Genomic DNA, 23,311 nt, shown 5'->3' on the forward strand with positions numbered 1-23,311 from the left:
CCAAGTCATTCCAGGGTAGAGGCAGCTAAAAAAGAAAACAAAACTGCAAGTTTTATCCCAGGAGATCTACGTTACCCAGAACCAATAGACCAAGTTTTGAGCAGGGGACAACCAGCGATCATCAGCCTCAGCCCCCCCTCACGCAGCATCGGTGGGAAGGGGAGCGACTTCCAGGTTGAGGAAACAGCGAGTGCCGGGAAACAAATCAGCAGGCTGCGACACAAGGATACCAATATCCTCGTCTCTTGCGTTTTTTCAAAGAAGCCGGTCAGCTATTCTCAAGGGTATGACTCATATGTTGCTACAATCACTCCACCAGCCGACATCGATAGCATTCCTGAGTCTCAACACCTTGGCTAGAGGCAGAAGAAAGTGGGCAGAGGCGGGAGGGAAGGCAGCCACAACTACCGCTCCAGCAGCTCCACGTTATCCTCCCCGGAACCAACACTGCACCAGGGATCGACCCGTCTCCTCCAGCAGTGGCCCCCCCTCACGCAACACCGGTGGGAGGGGGAATGCCACTTCAGCGCAGGGATGCAAATAACAAAAAACAACGGGCTACACCATCCGCACCCACTGCTCCAGCCGCAATGCCGGTGTGATGTACAGGTAACTCCAGCTCCAACTCCTGGGTATTCAATTAAGCTGTACACAGGAGAGCGGTAAGTTCTCAGAGTCCACACAACTTAGGATAAGTGCAGCGCCTCTCACCTCCGTCCTCCGTTTCAATTTATTCAGCAGTAATCGGGAATTTGACTTGCCTGTTGGTTCAGCTGAGCACTTCTTCTTGGGTTACCCCGGCTTAATAAGGAGATTGTGTGACAACAACCGTTTTTTAAAGGGTATTAATTTTGCTATAATGATAAGTCCTTTTTCAGGGCTGCTACCTGCAGCTATTTAGTGCAATGTCAGGGCACTATAGAGTTTCCAGCAGCGGTGATATTCAGCAATACAAGCCACCCTAAACTAGAGGGTTTTAGGCGCGATTCCACACCAACAGCTTGTAGGTAGGAGAGATCAGAACAGGTGCAGCACCTGATCACACACCTGTGCTCCTCCTCTGGAAGCAAGAGCATGCAATTTTAAGCAACTTTCTAATTTACTCCTATTATCAATTTTTCTACGTTCTCTTGCTATCATTATTTGAAAAAGAAGGCATCTAATCTTTTTTTTTTTTGGTTTCAGTACTCTGGACAGCACTTTTTTATTGGTGGATGGATTTATCTACCAATCAGCAAGGACAACCCAGGTTGTTCACCAAAAATGGGCCGGCATCTAAACTTACATTCTTGCATTTCAAATAAAGATACCAAGAGAATGAAGAAAATTTGATAATAGGAGTAAATTAGAAAGTTGCTTAAAATTTCATGCTCAATCTGAATCAAGAAAGAAAAATTTGGGTACAGTTTCCCTTTAAATGTCTGAAAATGAAATGCAGACCTAAATAATCAAACACATAATAATATTTGAGATTATATGGTCTCAAATAAGTTTTCCCAAAGAACTTCAATTAAATGGCTATCTCAATAAAATATTCACTATCTCAATAAAATATTCACTATTAGGGCGGATCAAATTAATGATTTTAATTAATATGATGCAATAAGCATATGCTATAAAAACATTACCTAAATCTAAAACATATATCATAAAAATTAATGACACCGGTGTCCTAATACATTCTAGTACCTATAATATAATACATAAAACAAGATTCTATGAATACACTTGATGCAATTAAACAAAACTTATAGTGATAAAACACCTCTAATGATAATAGCGGCTAGTACTGTCTATGCAAATATAAGTTACTGCAGGCATATAATGTAGTACACAGTTAACATATTTGTTGATCTCAAATATAGAATCAATGCGTTGGTGGATTCACCCTTTAGCGGGGGCAGTTCTTAATAAGTGTAAGTGTGTCAGGGTAACTGCATAATTTTGTGTACAATAGTTTATATCCGGAACATATCGGTTAGACACTGCTGATACAAAGTTACTGATGTGTTACCGATAGTAACAAAACTTCATGTGTCTCTTATGCAAGTGTTACCATCGCTGCAGTCACTATTCATAGCGTCAAAGAAGTTTTATTAGCACTGTGAAGTACTCACTGTTTCTTCTGCGTGCTCTCCAGACTGATTTCCTTGATCAGTAAGTATTGCCCGAAAATTTGTCCAATTGGTGCCAGAAGATAAAGTGCGCACACTTATTCGAAAGTTTAACTGCTGGTCTCTTTCCAAACTCCTACCGCTTCAATACGTACAAGCAATTTATGCAACGTTTGATGAATAGGTTATGGGAGTTTAACTTCGGTGTGTGTCCAAATAATCAGGAGCCGTATGGTAGAACGTCCTACCAAGGAATTCTCCTTGGTTTTCCCAACATACTGTTTGGGGCAGGAGCATGAGAGGACATAGACTACACCATATGTATTGCATGTAATGAACCCCTTAGTTCTATGGATTGTGCCCTTTCTATCTTCAATCCTGTTGCTAGTAACCATAAATTTGCACATTTTGCATTTATTACATGGACAGTTACCATTTTTGGGTTTCATACTGCCCAGCCACATTCTTGGTTCATTATTAATATAATGACTATTTACTAGTTTGTCTTTTAAAGAGGGTGCTTTTCTGGCAGTCAATAAAGGAAAATCCCCCACTAAATTGTGTATGTCACCATCTAATGTAAGCAAGTGCAAATGTTTAGATAAAATTGCTTTTAAATCTTGCAATTGATTATTAAATGTAGTTATCATTCTTAATCTACAGGGAGTGCAGAATTATTAGGCAAATGAGTATTTTGACCACATCATCCTCTTTATGCATGTTGTCTTACTCCAAGCTGTATAGGCTCGAAAGCCTACTACCAATTAAGCATATTAGGTGATGTGCATCTCTGTAATGAGAAGGGGTGTGGTCTAATGACATCAACACCCTATATCAGGTGTGCATAATTATTAGGCAACTTCCTTTCCTTTGGCAAAATGGGTCAAAAGAAGGACTTGACAGGCTCAGAAAAGTCAAAAATAGTGAGATATCTTGCAGAGGGATGCAGCACTCTTAAAATTGCAAAGCTTCTGAAGCGTGATCATCGAACAATCAAGCGTTTCATTCAAAATAGTCAACAGGGTCGCAAGAAGCGTGTGGAAAAACCAAAGCGCAAAATAACTGCCCATGAACTGAGAAAAGTCAAGCGTGCAGCTGCCAAGATGCCACCAGTTTGGCCATATTTCAGAGCTGCAACATCACTGGAGTGCCCAAAAGCACAAGGTGTGCAATACTCAAGAGACATGGCCAAGGTAAGATAGGCTGAAAGACGACCACCACTGAAGACACACAAGCTGAAACGTCAAGACTGGGCCAAGAAATATCTCAAGACTGATTTTTCTAAGGTTTTATGGACTGATGAAATGAGAGTGAGTCTTGATGGGCCAGATGGATGGGCCCGTGGCTGGATTGGTAAAGGGCAGAGAGCTCCAGTCCGACTCAGACGCCAGCAAGGTGGAGGTGGAGTACTGGTTTGGGCTGGTATCATCAAAGATGAGCTTGTGGGGCCTTTTCGGGTTGAGGATGGAGTCAAGCTCAACTCCCAGTCCTACTGCCAGTTTCTGGAAGACACCTTCTTCAAGCAGTGGTACAGGAAGAAGTCTGCATCCTTCAAGAAAAACATGATTTTCATGCAGGACAATGCTCCATCACACGCGTCCAAGTACTCCAGAGCGTGGCTGGCAGAGGGTATAAAAGAAGAAAATCTAATGACATGGCCTCCTTGTTCACCTGATCTGAACCCCATTGAGAACCTGTGGTCCATCATCAAATGTGAGATTTACAAGGAGGGAAAACAGTACACCTCTCTGAACAGTGTCTGGGAGGCTGTGGTTGCTGCTGCACGCAATGTTGATGGTGAACAGATCAAAACACTGACAGAATCCATGGATGGCAGGCTTTTGAGTGTCCTTGCAAAGAAAGGTGGCTATATTGGTCACTGATTTGTTTTTGTTTTGTTTTTGAATGTCAGAAATGTATATTTGTGAATGTTGAGATGTTATATTGGTTTCACTGGTAAAAATAAATAATTGAAATGGGTATATATTTGTTTTTTGTTAAGTTGCCTAATAATTATGCACAGTAATAGTCACCTGCACACACAGATATCCCCCTAAAATAGCTAAAACTAAAAACAAACTAAAAACTACTTCCAAAAATATTCAGCTTTGATATTAATGAGTTTTTTGGGTTCATTGAGAACATGGTTGTTGTTCAATAATAAAATTAATCCTCAAAAATACAACTTGCCTAATAATTCTGCACTCCCTGTAGTGTCACCAGTTTTTTCCTTTGATTCATAAAGAAGAGTTTGCCCCTGAGTTTGAGATGCTCTATGGAAACCTGTTTTTAACCAATTTTTACTACAGTATATACTCTTTCTAAAAAAAGTTTTTTCAAATCATCAGCATGTTTTTTAAAAAACTATTCATCTGAACAGTTTCTTTTGTGTCTAAGATATTGACCAATGGGAATACCTTTTATTTGTGTAATAGGGTGATGGCTTGTTACCTCTAATAAAGTATTTGCTGCTGTCGGTTTCCTATAGCTTTCAGTATTTATGATATTACCAACTTTCAATAATTTTAAGTCAAGAAATGAAATTTCGGAAGGACTGACTTCATACGTAAACTTCAGATTTTTTGTATTAGTATTTAAATATTTCATAAAGTCATGAAATTGGTCAATTGAGCCTTCCCATAGCATTAGAACATCATCTATAAATCGTATCCATAGGACCACTTTGTTTGTAGGACGCTCTGCATGGCTTCTGTAAGGTATTTGGCAACAAGGGAACTTTAGAGTCGAGAGAGCTGATTATCCAACGGGGAATTTTCACTGGAATACCTGCAGGACCCAAAGAAGCGGAGGTAGTGAGACGTCTCTTCCGCTGACGGCAAAAAGGTTTCCGTGAGTAATTAACCACATAACTTCTGACAACACAGTGTATGCGTTGCTCTCCATAACGACTCTAAATGGACACAATACCAAGACCATATTTACCCTACAGCCACTAACGTCCTTTATACCGACCTGGTTATTTACTTTAACCTGCGAACTAACATTTTCTCATTACTATCCTGTTCATGGCTTGCTACCATTGACAAAGGGACTACCCTGTAACAATAACTGCGGCATACAAGTGATTTTTCTACCACATTACGCTGTGGACAGCAGTTTCTCTGTGCATCAAAAAGGCTGTTTGCTTTGCATCTAACAATTATTGCTTTGCTCCTATATGAACTAATATAGGTATAGATATATATTGTACAAAAATACCATCAGCTATATGTAGATATATGTATCTATGAATAACTAGAACATATTCTGTAATGTGAAGAACATTGGAATGTGAAATATTCATATTTTCATGTCGGGTAAGCGCACATGAAAATATGCAATCGTGTTTGCCTGTGAGTAGGGTGTTTTGTAACTTTTTTTCCTCTCGATTAACTTTTATTGGGAATACGTGAACACGCACACAATATTGTAAGTTCGGCTTTTTGGCTCGTCAGGTTAGCGTGCAAGCGAAAACAGTTTACTTTCAACTCACAATACCAGAACAACCCAGCGCATGGGAAAAGCTTACTTCTAGCGCAATTAACGCTCAAGCCCATAGAGCTAAAGACACTTTGGCAGATTATACAGTCCAGACTACCTTACTTCAAAATAGGCAGAAACTGAACTTACAAAGGAAGAGTGGAATGCACAGAAAAGAGAGGTATCCTTGAAAAAGGCACAAGTTAAATCATGTGTGAGATATTAAGGTTTTTTTATTAAGAAGAAAACATGCTATATGTAAACTTCTACAAGAAACACTAGAGCCATAGTAATATAACAATGTATTTCTCACCTGTCTAGAGGAGTTCAAGTTCTGCATGCTTGTCATTCCACCAAGGGCTTGATTAGGGAGTGCACTATTTGGATGGGGGAGCTTCAGGCTTGGTGAAGGCAAAAATGGTGAAGTAATGGGCTCTTCCACTAGGCCGCCATCCTGATTGGAAAGAGAGATGGTGAGCTGGAGGTCAGATCCAGCAAGAGGAGGATAGTATGTGGGTCAAATATAGTGAGAACAATGTAAAGGGAAGGAAATGGAATGACAAAAAGAAAAGCATCATTAGCATACCATACACAAATGATGTATTTTTAAATAAACACATACATATGAATCCCTTAATAGTGTATCTTCCAACTCCTACATTTTAGCATCTATAGGTTTTGCATTCTTGAATAACAGAACTGAGAAGTTCAACTACAATTACAGAAATGTATGTTTGTTTTTTTGTCACTAAAATAAAGTAGTAAGGAGGCTAGAGACACTGGAGGTTAAAAGGACATGAAACCCACATTTTTTCTTTCAAGATTCAAGTTTGTATTTTTAAATAACTTTCCAATTTATTTCTATTATCTAATTTGTTTAGTCCTATTTGTATCCTTTGTTATGAAAGTATACCTAGGTAGGATCATAAGCTGCTGATTGGTGGCTGCACATGTATGCATCTTTTAATTGGCTTTCTACTCCCAGTAGTGCTTTGCTGCTCCTTCATCAAAGAATAGCAAGATAATGAAGCAAATTAGATAATAGAAGTAAACTGGAAATATTGTATGATCTATCTGAATCATGAAAGACATTTCTTTGGTTTCATGTCCCTTTAAGTGTAATATAAAAACAATAGGATAAGCCACTTGCTAAAACCAATGATTTATCATAATAGCTTTATAATATTTATGAGGAAAAAAATGTAACAGAATTAATGGAAAATACTGAAAAACATAATGTACTTAAAAGGATAGTAAAGTCCAAATTAAACTTTCATAATTCAGATAGGGCATGTAATTATAAACAACTTTCTAATTTACTTTTATCTCTTGTTCTCTTGGTATTCTTAGTTGAACGCTAAACCTAGGTAGGCTCATATGCTAATTTCTAAACCCTTGAAGGCTGCCTTTATATGAATGCATTTGACAGATTTTTACAGCTAGAGGGCATTAGTTTATGTGTTTTATATATATATATAACATTGTGCTCATGCACGTGGAGTTATTTAAGAGTCAGCACTAATTGCCTGAAATGCAAGTATGTCAAAAGATCTGAGATAAGAAGGCAGTCTGCAGAGGCTTAGATACAAGGTAATTACAGAGGTAAAAAGTATATTTCTATAACTGTGTTGGTTATGCAAAACTGGGGAATGGTAAATAAAAGGATTATCTATCTTTTTAAACAATAACATTTTTGGTGTTTGCTATACCTTTAATCTCAACTGTAGTTTCCTTTCCCCATTTGCAGTGTGTGTGTGTGTGTGTGGGGGGGGGATTGGGATCAGAAGGGTGAACACCAGGATGAGCAATGTGTTTGTCATCTGCACTGCAGAGTAAATGTGCATAATAAGAAGCGCTTGTCATGTGCATATAAGGGGTTAAACCATTATGCAGATTGACACAACATGTCTGAGGATTACTTATGGTTTGTTTGCAGATCAAATCTGAGAACTAAGAGGAATTGAGAGTTGTCTTCAATGATCTTTACATAACTTAATTGTTGGCCAGAATACATATGCCAGTTTGAGGATGATGGACACAGACAGTGTCTGATAATATTTTCTTAAAGCTCAGTACATCTTATTTCTTTTTAAATACATTGTGAAGCTAAGGGTTTACAGTTAGTTTGTGTGCAGACATTCAGACAACTACTGAGATAGTTTTACCTCAGATGCTGCTCACTTAAGCTTTGGAGGAATATTTGGCTAGTAAGTTCCATTTTGCAGAACAAACATGGTTAAGGTAATCATGATGTTCTGCATTTTGACTGCCACAAGCCATCATAAGGGTGCAAAGCGAGCATTGTCTATTGGCAGAAAGCCAGCAAATGAGAAAAAAACATAATTAATGCTTTGGTGGTGAGAGTCCATGAGCTTTGACATGTGGGATTGAATTTCTGCCACTAGGAGGAGACAGTGGAACCCCAAACTACAAGAGCTTTTAAACCCTGCCACCTTCCTGTACTACTCAGCTTAACATATAGACGAGCAGAGAAAAAGGTTAACAGAAAGGTAGGAAAAATTAAACAGGGTAATAAGAGGTGCAAATAAAACTGCTGCCAAAAGAAAAAAATCAAACTGGGTGGGGCTAAGTGGACTCTCACCACCATGAAAGAAAATAATTTAGCAGGTTAGCATACATTGTTTTCTTTCCTAATGTGGTGAGAGTCCATGAGCCTTGGTGAGTGGGAACTAATACCCAAGCTGTGGAGTCCAAAATAAAAAAGGGTGAGACAAAAAAAGAAAAGGCAGTTCCTTTTGCCAGACACTGTGGCTTGATGGACTTTACTAAGTATGACAATGTAATTGACTGCGCCTGGATGAAAGTAACCAAGCTCACTAAAAGGGGACTTCCTAACAAAAAGCCCCAAATATATAGAGGATAAAAGGGACAAAATAGGAGCGCCAAAGGCTAAAGGTTACTAGTCAAGGAGTATGCTAATGGTATTGAATGGGACAATGCAATACCAACTTAAAATATTCAAAAATGTAAAAAAATGATGATTATGACATCAGGATATGAAAAAACAAAAACGTTAAAACAAAAAGTTTAATCATAACAAATCTGACCACACATAGGCAGATCAGGCTGACCAATCAGTGGAATATTGCGAACAGGAGTGCATAAGAAATAAATACAAAAATAATCACCTGACTACAAAGTGCTTAAATCAGTGTACAATAACAAGGACAAAGTATGAGGGTGACAAATAATCATATATGCAAGGATAAAAGAAGGTGCCCCTCCTGGGGCAAAGTGAAAAAATATAAAAAATAAAGTGGAAAAATAAGTGTTCGTATAAAAAGAGTTCAAATGGCCAATAAAAAATGAAGTCCTGAATAGTGGTGCTGTACCAGCCTTAAGGTGTGGACCTCGTGGGATTGATGAGCCTAGCGTGCTCTGTCTGTGAAAAATAAATAGAAAACATGCAAAAAAACATAATTTATGCTTACCTGATAAATGTATTTCTCTTGTAGTGTAGTCAGTCCACGGGTCATCCATTACTTATGGAATATATCTCTTCCTAACAGGAAGCTGCAAGAGGATCACCCAAAGCAGAGCTGCTATATAGCTCCTCCCCTCACATGTCATATTCAGTCATTCGACCAAAGCAGACGAGAAAGGAGAAACCATAGGGTGCAGTGGTGACTGGAGTTTAATTAAAATTTAGATCTGCCTTAAAGACAGGGCGGGCCGTGGACTGACTACACTACAAGAGAAATAAATTTATCACGTAAGCATAAATTATGTTTTCTCTTTTTAAGTGTAGTCAGTCCACAGGTCATCCATTACTTATGGAATACCAATACCAAAGCTAAAGTACACGGATGAAGGGAGGGACAAGGCAGGAACATTAAACAGAAGGAACCACTGCCTGAAGTACCTTTCTCCCAAAAATAGCCTCCGAAGAAGCAAAAGTGTCAAATTTGTAAAATTTTGAAAAAGTGTGAAGTGAAGACCAAGTTGCAGCCTTGCAAATCTGTTCAACAGAGGCCTCATTTTTAAAGGCCCAGGTGGAAGCCACAGCTCTAGTCGAATGAGCTGTAATCCTTTCAGGAGGCTGCTGTCCAGCAGTCTCATAGGCTAAACGTATTATGCTACGAAGCCAAAAAGAGAGAGAGGTAGCCGAAGCCTTTTGACCTCTTCTCTGTCCAGAGTAAACGACAAACAGGGAAGAAGTTTGACGAAAATCTTTAGTTGCCTGCAAATAGAACTTCAGGGCACGGACTACGTCCAGATTATGCAAAAGTCGTTCCTTCTTTGAAGAAGGGTTAGGACACAGAGATGGAACAACAATCTCTTGATTGATATTCCTGTTAGTAACTACCTTAGGTAAGAACCCAGGTTTAGTACGCAGAACTACCTTGTCTGAATGAAAAATCAGATAAGGAGAATCACAATGTAAGGCAGATAACTCAGAGACTCTTCGAGCCGAGGAAATAGCCATCAAAAACAGAACCTTCCAGGATAACAGCTTGATATCAATGGAATGAAGGGGTTCAAATGGAACGCCTTGAAGAACGTTAAGAACTAAGTTTAAGCTCCACGGCGGAGCAACAGTCTTAAACACAGGCTTAATCCTAGCTAAAGCCTGACAAAAAGCCTGAACGTCTGGAACTTCAGCCAGACGTTTGTGTAGAAGAATAGACAGAGCAGAAATCTGTCCCTTTAACGAACTAGCAGATAAGCCCTTTTCTAAACCCTCTTGTAGAAAGGACAATATCCTAGGAATCCTAACCTTACTCCATGAGTAACTCTTGGATTCGCACCAATATAAATATTTACGCCATATCTTATGGTAAATTTTTCTGGTAACAGGCTTCCTAGCCTGTATTAAGGTATCAATAACCGACTCCGAGAAGCCACGCTTTGATAGAATCAAGCGTTCAATCTCCATGCAGTCAGCCTCAGAGAAATTAGATTTGGATGGTTGAAAGGACCCTGAATTAGAAGGTCCTGTCTCAGAGGCAGAGACCATGGTGGACAGGACGACATGTCCACTAGGTCTGCATACCAGGTCCTGCGTGGCCACGCAGGCGCTATCAGAATCACCGAAGCTCTCTCCTGTTTGATCTTGGCAATCAAACGAGGAAGCATCGGGAATGGTGGAAACACATAAGCCATGTTGAAGACCCAAGGGGCTGTCAGAGCATCTATCAGCACCGCTCCCGGGTCCCTGGACCTGGATCCGTAGCAAGGAAGCTTGGCGTTCTGGCGAGACGCCATGAGATCCAGATCTGGTTTGCCCCAACGATGAATCAGTTGAGCAAAGACCTCCGGATGAAGTTCCCACTCCCCCGGATGAAAAGTCTGGCGACTTAGAAAATCCGCCTCCCAGTTCTCCACGCCTGGGATGTAAATCGCTGACAGGTGGCAAGAGTGAGACTCTGCCCAGCGAATTATCTTTGAGACTTCCAACATCGCTAGGGAACTTCTGGTTCCCCCTTGATGGTTGATGTAAGCCACAGTCGTGATGTTGTCCGACTGAAATCTGATGAACCTCAGAGTTGCTAACTGAGGCCAAGCTAGGAAAGCATTGAATATTGCTCTTAATTCCAGAATATTTATTGGGAGGAGTTTCTCCTCCTGAGTCCATAATCTCTGAGCCTTCAGGGAGTTCCAGACTGCGCCCCAGCCTAGAAGGCTGGCGTCTGTTGTTACAATCGTCCAATCTGGCCTGCGAAAGGTCATCCCCTTGGACAGATGTGGCCGAGAAAGCCACCATAGAAGAGAATCTCTGGTCTCTTGATCCAGATTTAGTAGGGGGGACAAATCTGAGTAATCCCTGTTCCACTGACTTAGCATGCACAATTGCAGCGGTCTGAGATGCAGGCGCGCAAATGGTACTATGTCCATTGCCGCTACCATTAAGCCGATTACTTCCATGCACTGAGCTACTGACGGGTGTGGAATGGAATGAAGGACACGGCAAGCATTTAGAAGTTTTGATAACCTGGCCTCTGTCAGGTAAATTTTCATCTCTACAGAATCTATAAGAGTCCCTAGAAAGGGAACCCTTGTAAGTGGTAATAGAGAACTCTTTTCCACGTTCACCTTCCACCCATGCGACCTCAGAAATGCCAGAACTATCTCTGTATGAGACTTGGCAGTTTGAAAACAGAATTTATGTTTACCTGATAAATTACTTTCTCCAACGGTGTGTCCGGTCCACGGCGTCATCCTTACTTGTGGGATATTCTCTTCCCCAACAGGAAATGGCAAAGAGCCCAGCAAAGCTGGTCACATGATCCCTCCTAGGCTCCGCCTTCCCCAGTCATTCGACCGACGTAAAGGAGGAATATTTGCATAGGAGAAATCATATGATACCGTGGTGACTTTAGTTAAAGAAAATAAATCATCAGACCTGATTAAAAAACCAGGGCGGGCCGTGGACCGGACACACCGTTGGAGAAAGTAATTTATCAGGTAAACATAAATTCTGTTTTCTCCAACATAGGTGTGTCCGGTCCACGGCGTCATCCTTACTTGTGGGAACCAATACCAAAGCTTTAGGACACGGATGATGGGAGGGAGCAAATCAGGTCACCTAGATGGAAGGCACCACGGTTTGCAAAACCTTTCTCCCAAAAATAGCCTCAGAAGAAGCAAAAGTATCAAATTTGTAAAATTTGGTAAAAGTGTGCAGTGAAGACCAAGTCGCTGCCTTACATATCTGATCAACAGAAGCCTCGTTCTTAAAGGCCCATGTGGAAGCCACGGCCCTAGTGGAATGAGCTATGATTCTTTCAGGAGGCTGCCGTCCGGCAGTCTCATAAGCCAATCTGATGATGCTTTTAAGCCAAAAGGCTAGAGAGGTAGAAGTTGCTTTTTGACCTCTCCTTTTACTAGAATAAACAACAAACAAGGAAGATGTTTGTCTGAAATCCTTTGTAGCATCTAAATAGAATTTTAGAGCACGGACAACGTCCAAATTGTGTAACAAACGTTCCTTCTATGAAACTGGATTCGGACACAAAGAAGGTACAACTATCTCCTGGTTAATATTTTTGTTGGAAACAACCTTCGGAAGAAAACCAGGCTCAGTACGTAAAAACCACCTTATCTGCATGGACCAGATAGGGCGGAGAACACTGCAGAGCAGATAACTCAGAAACTCTTCTAGCGGAAGAAATTGCAACCTAAAACAAAACTTTCCAAGATAATAACTTAATATCTACGGAATGTAAGGGTTCAAACGGAACCCCTTGAAGAACTGAAAGAACTAGATTAAGACTCCAGGGAAGAGTCAAAGGTCTGTAAACAGGCTTGATTCTAACCAGAGCCTGAACAAACGCTTAAACGTCTGGCACAGCTGCCAGCCTTTTGTGAAGTAAAACAGATAAAGCAGAGATATGTCCCTTCAGAGAACTCGCAGAAAATCCTTTCTCCAAACCTTCTTGTAGAAAGGAAAGAATCTTAGGAATTTTTATCTTGTTCCAGGGGAATCCTTTAGATTCACACCAACAGATATATTTTTTCCATATATTATGGTAAATTTTTCTAGTTACAGGCTTTCTAGCCTGAATAAGAGTATCTATTACAGAATCTGAAAACCTACGCTTTGATAAAATCAAGCGTTCAAACTCCAAGCAGTCAGTTGGAGGAAAACCAGATTCGGATGTTCGAATGGACCCTGAATAAGAAGGTCCTGTCTCAAAGGTAGCTTCCATGGTGGAGCCGATGACACATTCACCAGGTCTGCATACCAAGTCCTGCGTGGCCACACAGGAACTATCAAGGTCACCGAAGCCCTCTCCAGATTGATCCTGGCTACCAGCCTGGGAATGAGAGGAAACGGTGGGAATACATAAGCTAGGTTGAAGATCCAAGGTGCTACTATTGTATCCAATAGAGTCGCCTTGGGATCCCTAGATTTGGACCCGTAACAAGGGACCATGAAGTTCTGACGAGAGGCCATCAGAACTAGGGCTGTCAAAAATAATCGTCACACCGATGCATCACGATGCAGCAGTGAACGATTCTGCATCGATGCAGTGAAGGCTCTTAATCGATTCCGGGTCAGTGACGTCATGGGCAGGGGATTCGGTATGTGAGGAAATGAGTCTTGTACTGTCAGTTTCCTGTTTTCCTCATTGCTCCGTTTTTAAACTTCACTGTTGTTATGGAGCCACAATATAAGCCTTTCCAAGCCGCCTCCTCCCCTGTATGTCAGTTCGTTTATTTTTTTTATTGCAAGTACTGGGAGTTTGGTTTGCCCTCCCTTCACTGACTGCTGCTTTATTTAATACTATTGGTATTGGTAGTACTAGCAGTCAGTGCCTATCACTGTTCTACGTAGTGCAATATCGTGCTCGTCAGAGAGAGACTCTCGGTAGCCAGTGTCACAGGAATTCATATAATCCCTCTGAATTAGCTGCTGATAACGTAGAACAGTGATAGGCACTGACTGCTAGTACTACCAATACCAATAGTATTAAATAAAGCAGCAGTCAGTGAAGGGAGGGCAAACCAAACTCCCAGTACTTGCAATAAAAAAAATAAACGAACTGACAGGTGACATAGAACAGGCAACTCCCAGATAGGCACCATTAACCCCATACATGCCAGGCGAGTCTGACAGGGAACTCCTGTGATTCAGGACTTCCTGTGCACACTGCGCAGATATCTGACCCAGAGAGCATTACCAATAGACCTCCTCTCACATGTTCCGGTCAGGAATTTTTATGACACCTATCCTAAAGAGCCGACAGCAGCCTCATGTAAACAGTGAATCTTTTCTTGTATTATAGATTCACTGTTTACTGTTGCGGTCTCTGCTGCATGTTTCCTCTCTGTCAGATCCCTAGCCCAAACGAGCATTTGAGGGTTGCTGTAAAACTTTTGACTTACTGTATCTAATAGAAACCCTCAAATGCTCGTTTGGGCTAGGGATCTGACAGAGAGGAAACATGCAGCAGAGACCGCAACAGTAAACAGTGAATCTATAATACAAGAAAAGATTCACTGTTTACATGAGGCTGCTGTCGGCTCTTTAGGATAGGTGTCATAAAAATTCCTGACCGGAACATGTGAGAGGAGGTCTATTGGTAATGCTCTCTGGGTCAGGTTTCAGATGTCTGAATGTACTCCGTGAGAATGTTTGAGTGAGTACACTGCTGCTGGTTATATTTTCCTTTGTAAAATAAATCTACAGATACATTTCTGTGCATATTGTAGTATTATGTTTATAAGTGCTCTTCCATCTTACACAGTTGTTTAAAAGATTATTATATATATATATATATATATATATATATGTGTGTGTGTGTGTGTGTGTGTGTATGTGTATATATATATATATATGTGTGTGTGTGTGTGTATATATATATATGTGTGTGTGTGTGTGTGTATATATATATATGTGTGTGTGTGTGTATGTGTGTATATATATATATATATATATATACACATACATACACACACACACATATATAATATATATATATATATATATATATATATATATATATATATAAAAATATATATATATATATAAAATATGGAATAGAACAAGATCATGAAAATCATGGGCAGTAATCGTGATGCATCGCGATGCATCGTAGAATCGAATCGTATCGAATCGTTACAATGATAATCGTAATCGAATCGAATCGTGAGACAAGTGAAGATGCGCAGCTCTAATCAGAACCATGTCTGGAATGCCCCATAATTGAGTTATTTGGGCAAAGATTTCCAGATGGAGTTCCCACTCCCCCGGATGCTCCTCCATCGCCAGGGAACTCCTTGTTACCCCCTGATGGTTGATATATGTAACAGTCGTCATGATGTCTGATTGAAACCTTATGAATTTGGCCTTTGCTAGTCGAGGCCAAGCCTTGAGAGCATTGAATCTTGCTCTCAGTTCCATTATGTTTATCGGGAGAAGAGAGTCTTCCCGAAACCATAGACCCTGAGTTTTCAGGGGTTCCCAGACCGCGCCCCAGCCCACCAGACTGGCGTCGGTCGTGACAATGACCTATTCTGGTCTGCGGAAGCTCATTCCCTGTGACAGGTTGTCCAGGGTCAGCCACCAACGGAGTGAATCTCTGGTTATTTGATCTACTTGTATCGTCGGAGACAAGTCTGTATAATCCCCATTCCACTGTCTGAGCATGCACAGGTGCAATGGTCTTAGATGAATTTGTGCAAAAGGAACTATGTCCATTGCCGCAACCATCAAACCTATTACTTCCATGGACTGCGCTATGGAAGGAAGAAGAACAGAATGAAGTACCTGACAAGAGCTTAGAAGTTTTGATTTTCTGGCCTCTGTCAGAAAAACCTTCATTTCTAAGGAAACTATTATTGTTCCTAAGAAGGGAACTCTTGTTGACGGGGACAGAGAACTTTTTTCTATGTTCACTTTCCACCTGTGAGATCTGAGAAAGGCTAGGACAATGTCCGTATGAGCCCTTGCTTTTGACAGAGACGACACTTGAATCAGGATGTCGTCCAAGTAAGGTACTACTGCAATGCCCCTTGGTCTTAGCACCGCTAGAAGGGACCCTAGTACCCTTGTGAAAATCCTTGGAGCAGTGGCTAATCCGAATGGAAGTGCCACAGGTAATGCTTGTCCAGAAAGGCGAACCTTAGGAACCGAAAATGTTCCTTGTGGATAGGAATACGTAGGTACGCATCCTTTAAGTCCACCGTGGTCATGAATTGACCTTCCTGGATGGTAGGAAGGATCGTTCGAATGGTTTCCATTTTGAATGATGAAACCCTTAGAAACTTGTTTAGAATCTTGAGATCTAAAATAGGTCTGAATGTTCCCTCTTTTTTGGGAATTATGAACAGGTTGGAGTAAAAACCCATCCCTTGTTCTCCTAATGGAACAGGATGAATCACTCCCATGCTTAACAGGTCTTCTACACAGTGTAAGAATGCCTGTTCGAAGATAATTGAGACCCGTGGAACCTTCCCCTTGGGGGTAGTTCCCTGAATTCCAGGAGATAACCTTGAGAAACTATTTCTAGCGCCCAAGGATCCTGAACATCTCTTGCCCCAGCCTGAGCAAAGAGAGAAAGTCTGCCCCCCACCAGATCCTTCCCAGATCGGGGGCCAACACTTCATGCTGTTTTGGTAGCAGTGGCAGGTGACTTGGCCTGCTTACCCTTGTTCCAGCCTTGCATCGGCCTCCAGGCTGGCTTGGTTTGAGAAGTATTACCCTCTTGCTTAGAGGGTGTAGAATTTGAGGCTGGTCCGTTTCTGCGAAAGGGACGAAAATTTGGCTTCTTTTTAGCCTTAAAAGACCTATCCAGAGGAAGGGCGTGGCCCTTTCCCCCAGTGATGTCTGAAATAATCTCTTTCAAGTCAGGACCAAACAGTGTTTTACCCTTGAAAGGGATGTTAAGCAAAAGCGCTCTGCGCGCCACGATAGCAAACCCTGAATTATTCGCCGCTAATCTAGCTAATTGCAAAGCGGCATCTAAAATAAAAAAGAGTTAGCCAATTTAAGAGCTTGAACTCTGTCCAAAACCTCCTCGTACGAAGATTCTTTATTGAGCGACTTTTCTAGTTCTTTGAACCAGAAACACGCAGCTGTAGTGACAGGAACAATGCATGAAATTGGTTGTAGAAGGTAACCTTGCTGAACAAACATGTTTTTAAGCAAACCCTCTAACCTTTAATCCATAGGATCTTGAAAGCACAACTATCTTCTATAGGAATAGAAGTGCGTTTGTTTAGAGTAGAAACCGCCCCCTCGACCTAGGGGACTGTATGCTATAAGTCCTTTCTGGGGTCGACTATAGGAACTAATTTCTTAAATATAGGGGGAGGACAAAAGGTATGCCGGGCCTTCCTTATTTACTATGTCCGCCACCCGCTTGGGTATAGGAAAAACATCGGGGGGCACCGGAACCTCTAGGAACTTGTCCATCTTACCTAATTTCTCTGGAATGACCAAATTGTCACAATCATCCAGAGTAGATAATACCTCCTTAAGTAGTGCGTGGAGATGTTGAAATTTAAATTTAAAAGTTACAATATCAGGTTCTGCTTGTTGAGAAATTTTCCCTGAATCTGAAATTTCTCCCTCAGACAAAACCTCCCTCCTGGCCCCTTCAGATAGGTGTGAGGGTATGTCAGAACAGATATCATCAGCGTCCTCTTGCTCTTCAGTGTTTAAAACAGAGCAATCACGCTTTCTCTGATAAGTATGCATTTTGGAAAAAATGCATGCAATAGAATTATCCATTACAGCCATTAATTGTTGTATGGTAATAAGTATTGGCGCACTAGATGTACTAGGGGCCTCTTGTGTGGGCAAAACTGGTGTAGACACAGAAGGGGATGATGCAGTACCATGCTTACTCCCCTCATTAGAGGAATCATCTTGGGCAATATCATATCTATGGCATTATTATCCCTACTTTGTTTGGACATTATGACACAAATATATCACATGTATTTAAATGGGGAGACACATTGGCTATCATACATATAGAACATCGTTATCTGATGGTTCAGACATGTTAAACAGGCTTAAACTTGTCAACAAAGCACAAAAAACGTTTTACAATAAAACCGTTACTGTCCCTTTAAATTTCAAACTGAACACACTTTATTACTGAATATGTGAAAAAGTATGAAGGAATTGTTCAAATTTCACCAAAATTTCACCACAGTAACTTAAAGCCTTAAAAGTATTGCACAAGAAATTTGAAAGCTTTAACCCTTAAAATAACGGAACCGGAGCCGTTTTTTACATTTAACCCCTATACAGTCCCAGGTATCTGCTTTGCTGAGACCCAACCAAGCCCAGAGGGGAATACGATACCAAATGATGCCTTCTATAAGCTTTTTCAGTGGTTCTTAGCTCCTCACACACGCATCTGCATGCCATGCTTTCCAAAAACAACTGCGCATTAGAGGCGCGAAAATGAGGCTCTGTCTATGACTAGAAAAGGCCCCCAGTGAAAAAGGTGTCCAATACAGTGTCTGCCGTTTTTATTAAAACAATCCCCAAGATTTAACAACTATTAAAAGTAATAATCTGCCAAATATACTTAGTAAAGTAATCGTTTTAGCCCAGAAAAATGTCTACCAGTTTTTTAAACCCTAATGAAGCCCTTTATTCTTTTACTTAAACTAAGAAAATGGCTTACCGGTTCCCATAGGGAAAATGACAGCTTCCAGCATTACCGAGTCTTGTTAGAAATGTGTCATACCTCAAGCAGCAAAAGTCTGCTCACTGTTTCCCCCAACTGAAGTTAATTCCTCTCAACAGTCCTGTGTGGAAACAGCCATCGATTTTAGTAACGGTTGCTAAAATCATTTTCCTCTTACAAACAGAAATCTTCATCTCTTTCCTGTTTCAGAGTAAATAGTACATACCAGCACTATTTTAAAATAACAAACTCTTGATTGAAGAATAAAAACTACATTTAAACACCAAAAAACTCTAAGCCATCTCCGTGGAGATGTTGCCTGTACAACGGCAAAGAGAATGACTGGGGAAGGCGGAGCCTAGGAGGGATCATGTGACCAGCTTTGCTGGGCTCTTTGCCATTTCCTGTTGGGGAAGAGAATATCCCACAAGTAAGGATGACGCCGTGGACCGGACACACCTATGTTGGAGAAAACTTGACGCTTGTATCAGAATGTCGTCTAGGTACAGAGTCACCGCTATGCCTCACGGTCTTAGTACCGCCAGAAGTGAGCCCAGAACTTTTGTAAAGATTCTTGGAGCCGTAGCTAATCCGAAGGGAAGAGCTACAAACTGGTAATGCCTGTCTAGGAAAGCAAATCTTAGGTACCGATAATGATCCTTGTGAATCGGTATATGAAGGTAGGCATCCTTTAAGTCCACTGTGGTCATGTACTGACCCTCTTGGATCATGGGAAGGATGGTTCGAAAAGATGGAACTCTTAGGAATTTGTTTAGGATTTTTAAGTCCAAGATTGGTCTGAAGGTTCCCTCTTTCTTGGGAACCACAAATAGATTTGAATAGAATCCTTGCCCGTGTTCCGTCCGCGGAACTGGGTGGATCACCCCCATTAGTAAGAGGTCTTGTACACAGCATAGAAACGCCTCTTTCTTTATTTGGTTTGCTGATAACCTTGAAAGATGAAATCTCCCTCGTGGAGGAGAAGCTTTGAAGTCCAGGAGATATCCCTGAGATATGATCTCCAACGCCCAGGGATCCTGGACATCTCTTGCCCAAGCCTGGGCGAAGAGAGAAAGTCTGCCCCCCACTAGATCCGTTTCCGGATAGGGGGCCCTCTCTTCATGCTGTCTTAGGGGCAGCAGCAGGTTTCTTGGCCTGCTTGCCCTTGTTCCAGGACTGGTTAACTTTCCAGCCCTGCCTGTAACGAGCAACAGCTCCTTCCTGTTTTGGAGCGGAGGAAGTTGATGCTGCTCCTGCCATGAAGTTACGAAAGGCACGAAAATTAGACTGTTTGGCCTTTGATTTGGCCCTGTCCTGAGGTAGAGCATGGCCCTTACCTCCCGTAATGTCAGCTATAATTTCTTTCAAGCCGGGCCCGAATAAGGTCTGCCCTTTGAAAGGAATATTAAGCAATTTAGATTTAGAAGTCACGTCAGCTGACCAGGATTTAAGCCATAGCGCTCTGCGCGCTTGGATGGCGAATCCGGAGTTCTTAGCCGTAAGTTTGGTTAAATGTACGACGGCATCAGAAACAAATGCGTTAGCTAGCTTAAGTGCTTTAAGCTTGTTCATAATTTCATCCAATGGAGCTGTGCGAATGGCCTCTTCCAGAGACTCAAACCAGAATGCCGCCGCAGCAGTGACAGGCGCAATGCATGCAAGGGGCTGTAAGATAAAACCTTGTTGAACAAACATTTTCTTAAGGTAACCCTCTAATTTCTTATCCATTGGATCTGAAAAGGCACAACTATCCTCCACCGGGATAGTGGTACGCTTAGCTAAAGTAGAAACTGCTCACTCCACCTTAGGGACCGTCTGCCATAAGTCTCGTGTGGTGGCGTCTATAGGAAACATTTTCCTAAATATGGGAGGAGGGGAAAAAGGCACACCAGGTCTATCCCACTCCTTGCTAATAATCTCTGTAAGCCTTTTAGGTATAGGAAACACGTCAGTACACACCGGTACCGCATAGTATCTATCCAACCTACATAATTTTTCTGGAATTGCAACCGTGTTACAATCATTCAGAGCCGCTAATACCTCCCCTAGCAATATGCGGAGGTTCTCAAGCTTAAATTTAAAATTAGAAATCTCTGAATCCAGTCTCCCTGGATCAGATCCGTCACCCACAGAATGAAGCTCTCCGTCTTCATGTTCTGCATATTGTGACGCAGTATCTGACATGGCTCTCACCTCATCCGCGCGCTCTGTCCTTAACCCAGAGCTATCGCGCTTGCCTCTTAATTCTGGCAATTTAGATAATACTTCTGTCATAACAGTAGCCACGTCTTGCAAAGTGATTTGTAAGGGCCTCCCTGATGTACTTGGCGCCACAAAATCACGCACCTCCTGAGCGGGAGGCGAAGGTACTGACACGTGAGGAGAGTTAGTCGGCATAACTTCCCCCTCGTTGTCTGGCAAGCAATATAAAAAAACGCTACTGTGCCTTTAAGAAGCACAAAAAGCTGTCACAGTTGAAATAACAATGAACCAAAATAGTTATAGCAACCAATTTTTCACAGTAAATGTATTAAGTTAGCAAAGGATTGCACCCACCAGCAAATGGATGATTAACCCCTTAATACCCAAAAACGGATAACAATTTAATAATTAACGTTTTTATCACAGTCAAAACACACTGTCACAGGTCTGCTGTGACTGATTACCTCCCTCAAAATGAATTTTGAAGACCCCTGAGCTCTCTAGAGACGATCTGGATCATGGAGGATGAAGTAGACAGATTGTGACTGAATTTTTACTGCGCAAAAAAGCGCTAAAATAGGCCCCTCCCACTCATATTACAACAGTGGGGAAGCTCAGATAACTGTTTCTATGCAGAAAACAAAGATGGCCATGTGGTAAAAATCATGCCCCAATAAGTTTTATCACCAAGTACCTCACAAAAAACGATTAACATGCCAGTAAACGTTTTAAACATACATTTGAAAAGTTATGAATTGTTATTAATAAGCCTGCTACCAGTCGCTTTTACTGCAGTTAAGGCTCATACATTATTTCAGTATTAACAGTATTTTCAGAGTCAATTCCATTCCTTAGAAAAATACATTCAGTGTACACACACTCATCAGCCTAATACCAGTCGCTATCACTGCATTTAAGGCTGAACTTACTTTACATTGGTATCAGCAGTATTTTCTCAGTCAATTCTATTTCTCAGAAAAATAATTTACTGCACATACCTCATTTGCAGGGGGGCCCTGCATGCTATTCCCCTTCTCTGAAGTTACCTCACTCCTCAGATGAGAACAGCCAAGCGATCTTAGTTACGTCTGCTAAGATCATAGAAAACGCAGGCAGATTCTTCTTCTAATGCTGCCTGAGAACAAACAGCACACTCCGGTGCCATTTAAAATAACAAACTTTTGATTGTAGAAATAAACTAAGTTAAAAAACACCACAGACCTCTCACAGCGACCTATCTTTAGTTAGGCTGCAAGAGAATGACTGAATATGACATGTGAGGGGAGGAGCTATATAGCAGCTCTGCTTTGGGTGATCCTCTTGCAGCTTCCTGTTAGGAAGAGATATATTCCATAAGTAATGGATGACCCGTGGACTGACTACACTTAACAAGAGAAACAGCTGTATGAAGTGAGTCTATTGAAAACTGACTCACCAGGGTAGAATACAAGCCTCCTTATGTGCAATCTACGCATTTCAGCCCGGAACAGGGCCTTTCTCATACTCATATTTGTCACCCTCATACTTTGTCCTTGTTGTTGTACACTGATTTAAGCACTTTGTAGTCAGGTGATTATTTCTGTATTTATTTCTTATGCACTCCTGTTCACAATATACCACTGATTGGTCAGCCTGATCTGCCTATGTGTGGTCAGATTTGTTATGATTAAACTTTTTGTTTTAATGTTGATGGACTTTACTGTCAAAGACCACCTCTTATGAGGCAAACATATCAAAATGATGAAATTTGGAAAATGTATGTAGGGAAGACCAGGTTGCAGCCTTGCAAATCTGTTCCATTGAAGCCTCATTTTTAAAGGCCTAAGAAACTGAATTAGTTGAATGAGCTGCAATCGGTTTAGGGGGCAATTTTCCCCGCCACCAAGTAAGCTCTGTGAATCACCTGTTTTAACCAAGAAGCCAAAGTAACAGAAAAATAAAATCAATAAATAAACTGGAACATAGTCTAAATTGTGAAGAAGTTTTTTTTCTAACAATTCGTAGGATTAGGACACAAAAAAGGGACCAAAACCTCTTAGTTTAAAAGTACATAGTGGGTACGCAAACCGCTTTATCTTTGTGAAAGATGAGAATAGGAGATTCACACGATAAAGCAGACAATTTTGAAACTCTCCTACCTGAAGAAATCGATAAGATAAATAAAACTTTCCATGATAGAAGTTGAACATCCATACTGTTCATACTATATATATCACTGCCCGACATACACTCCCAAAAATATGATTTCACACTCAGAAGTGGCGAGAACATAGAAGTGAAAATAGAGTGTGTATGCTACGATTGAACTAATCTCACCATTATATGGACTATATAAAATGATTCCACAAACCTTTTTATAGGACTGATTATACATTGGAATAATTGTCATTTATACGAGAACAT

At 41.1% G+C, this 23,311-nt stretch overlaps 1 protein-coding gene across 1 annotated transcript in view; it reads right to left on the reverse strand.

Moving 5' to 3' along the window:
- Nucleotides 1-23,311, reverse strand: part of TNRC6C (trinucleotide repeat containing adaptor 6C) — a 1,532,250-nt gene that overhangs the window by 506,210 nt on the left and 1,002,729 nt on the right. The window contains exon 11 of the mRNA XM_053709646.1: nucleotides 5,908-6,048. Coding sequence (XP_053565621.1) covers nucleotides 5,908-6,048 — 141 coding nt within the window. The remainder of the gene's footprint in view (nucleotides 1-5,907; nucleotides 6,049-23,311) is intronic.

The sequence above is a fragment of the Bombina bombina genome, chromosome 1, assembly GCF_027579735.1.
Source record: "Bombina bombina isolate aBomBom1 chromosome 1, aBomBom1.pri, whole genome shotgun sequence".
Classification (NCBI taxonomy): Eukaryota; Metazoa; Chordata; class Amphibia; order Anura; family Bombinatoridae; genus Bombina; species Bombina bombina.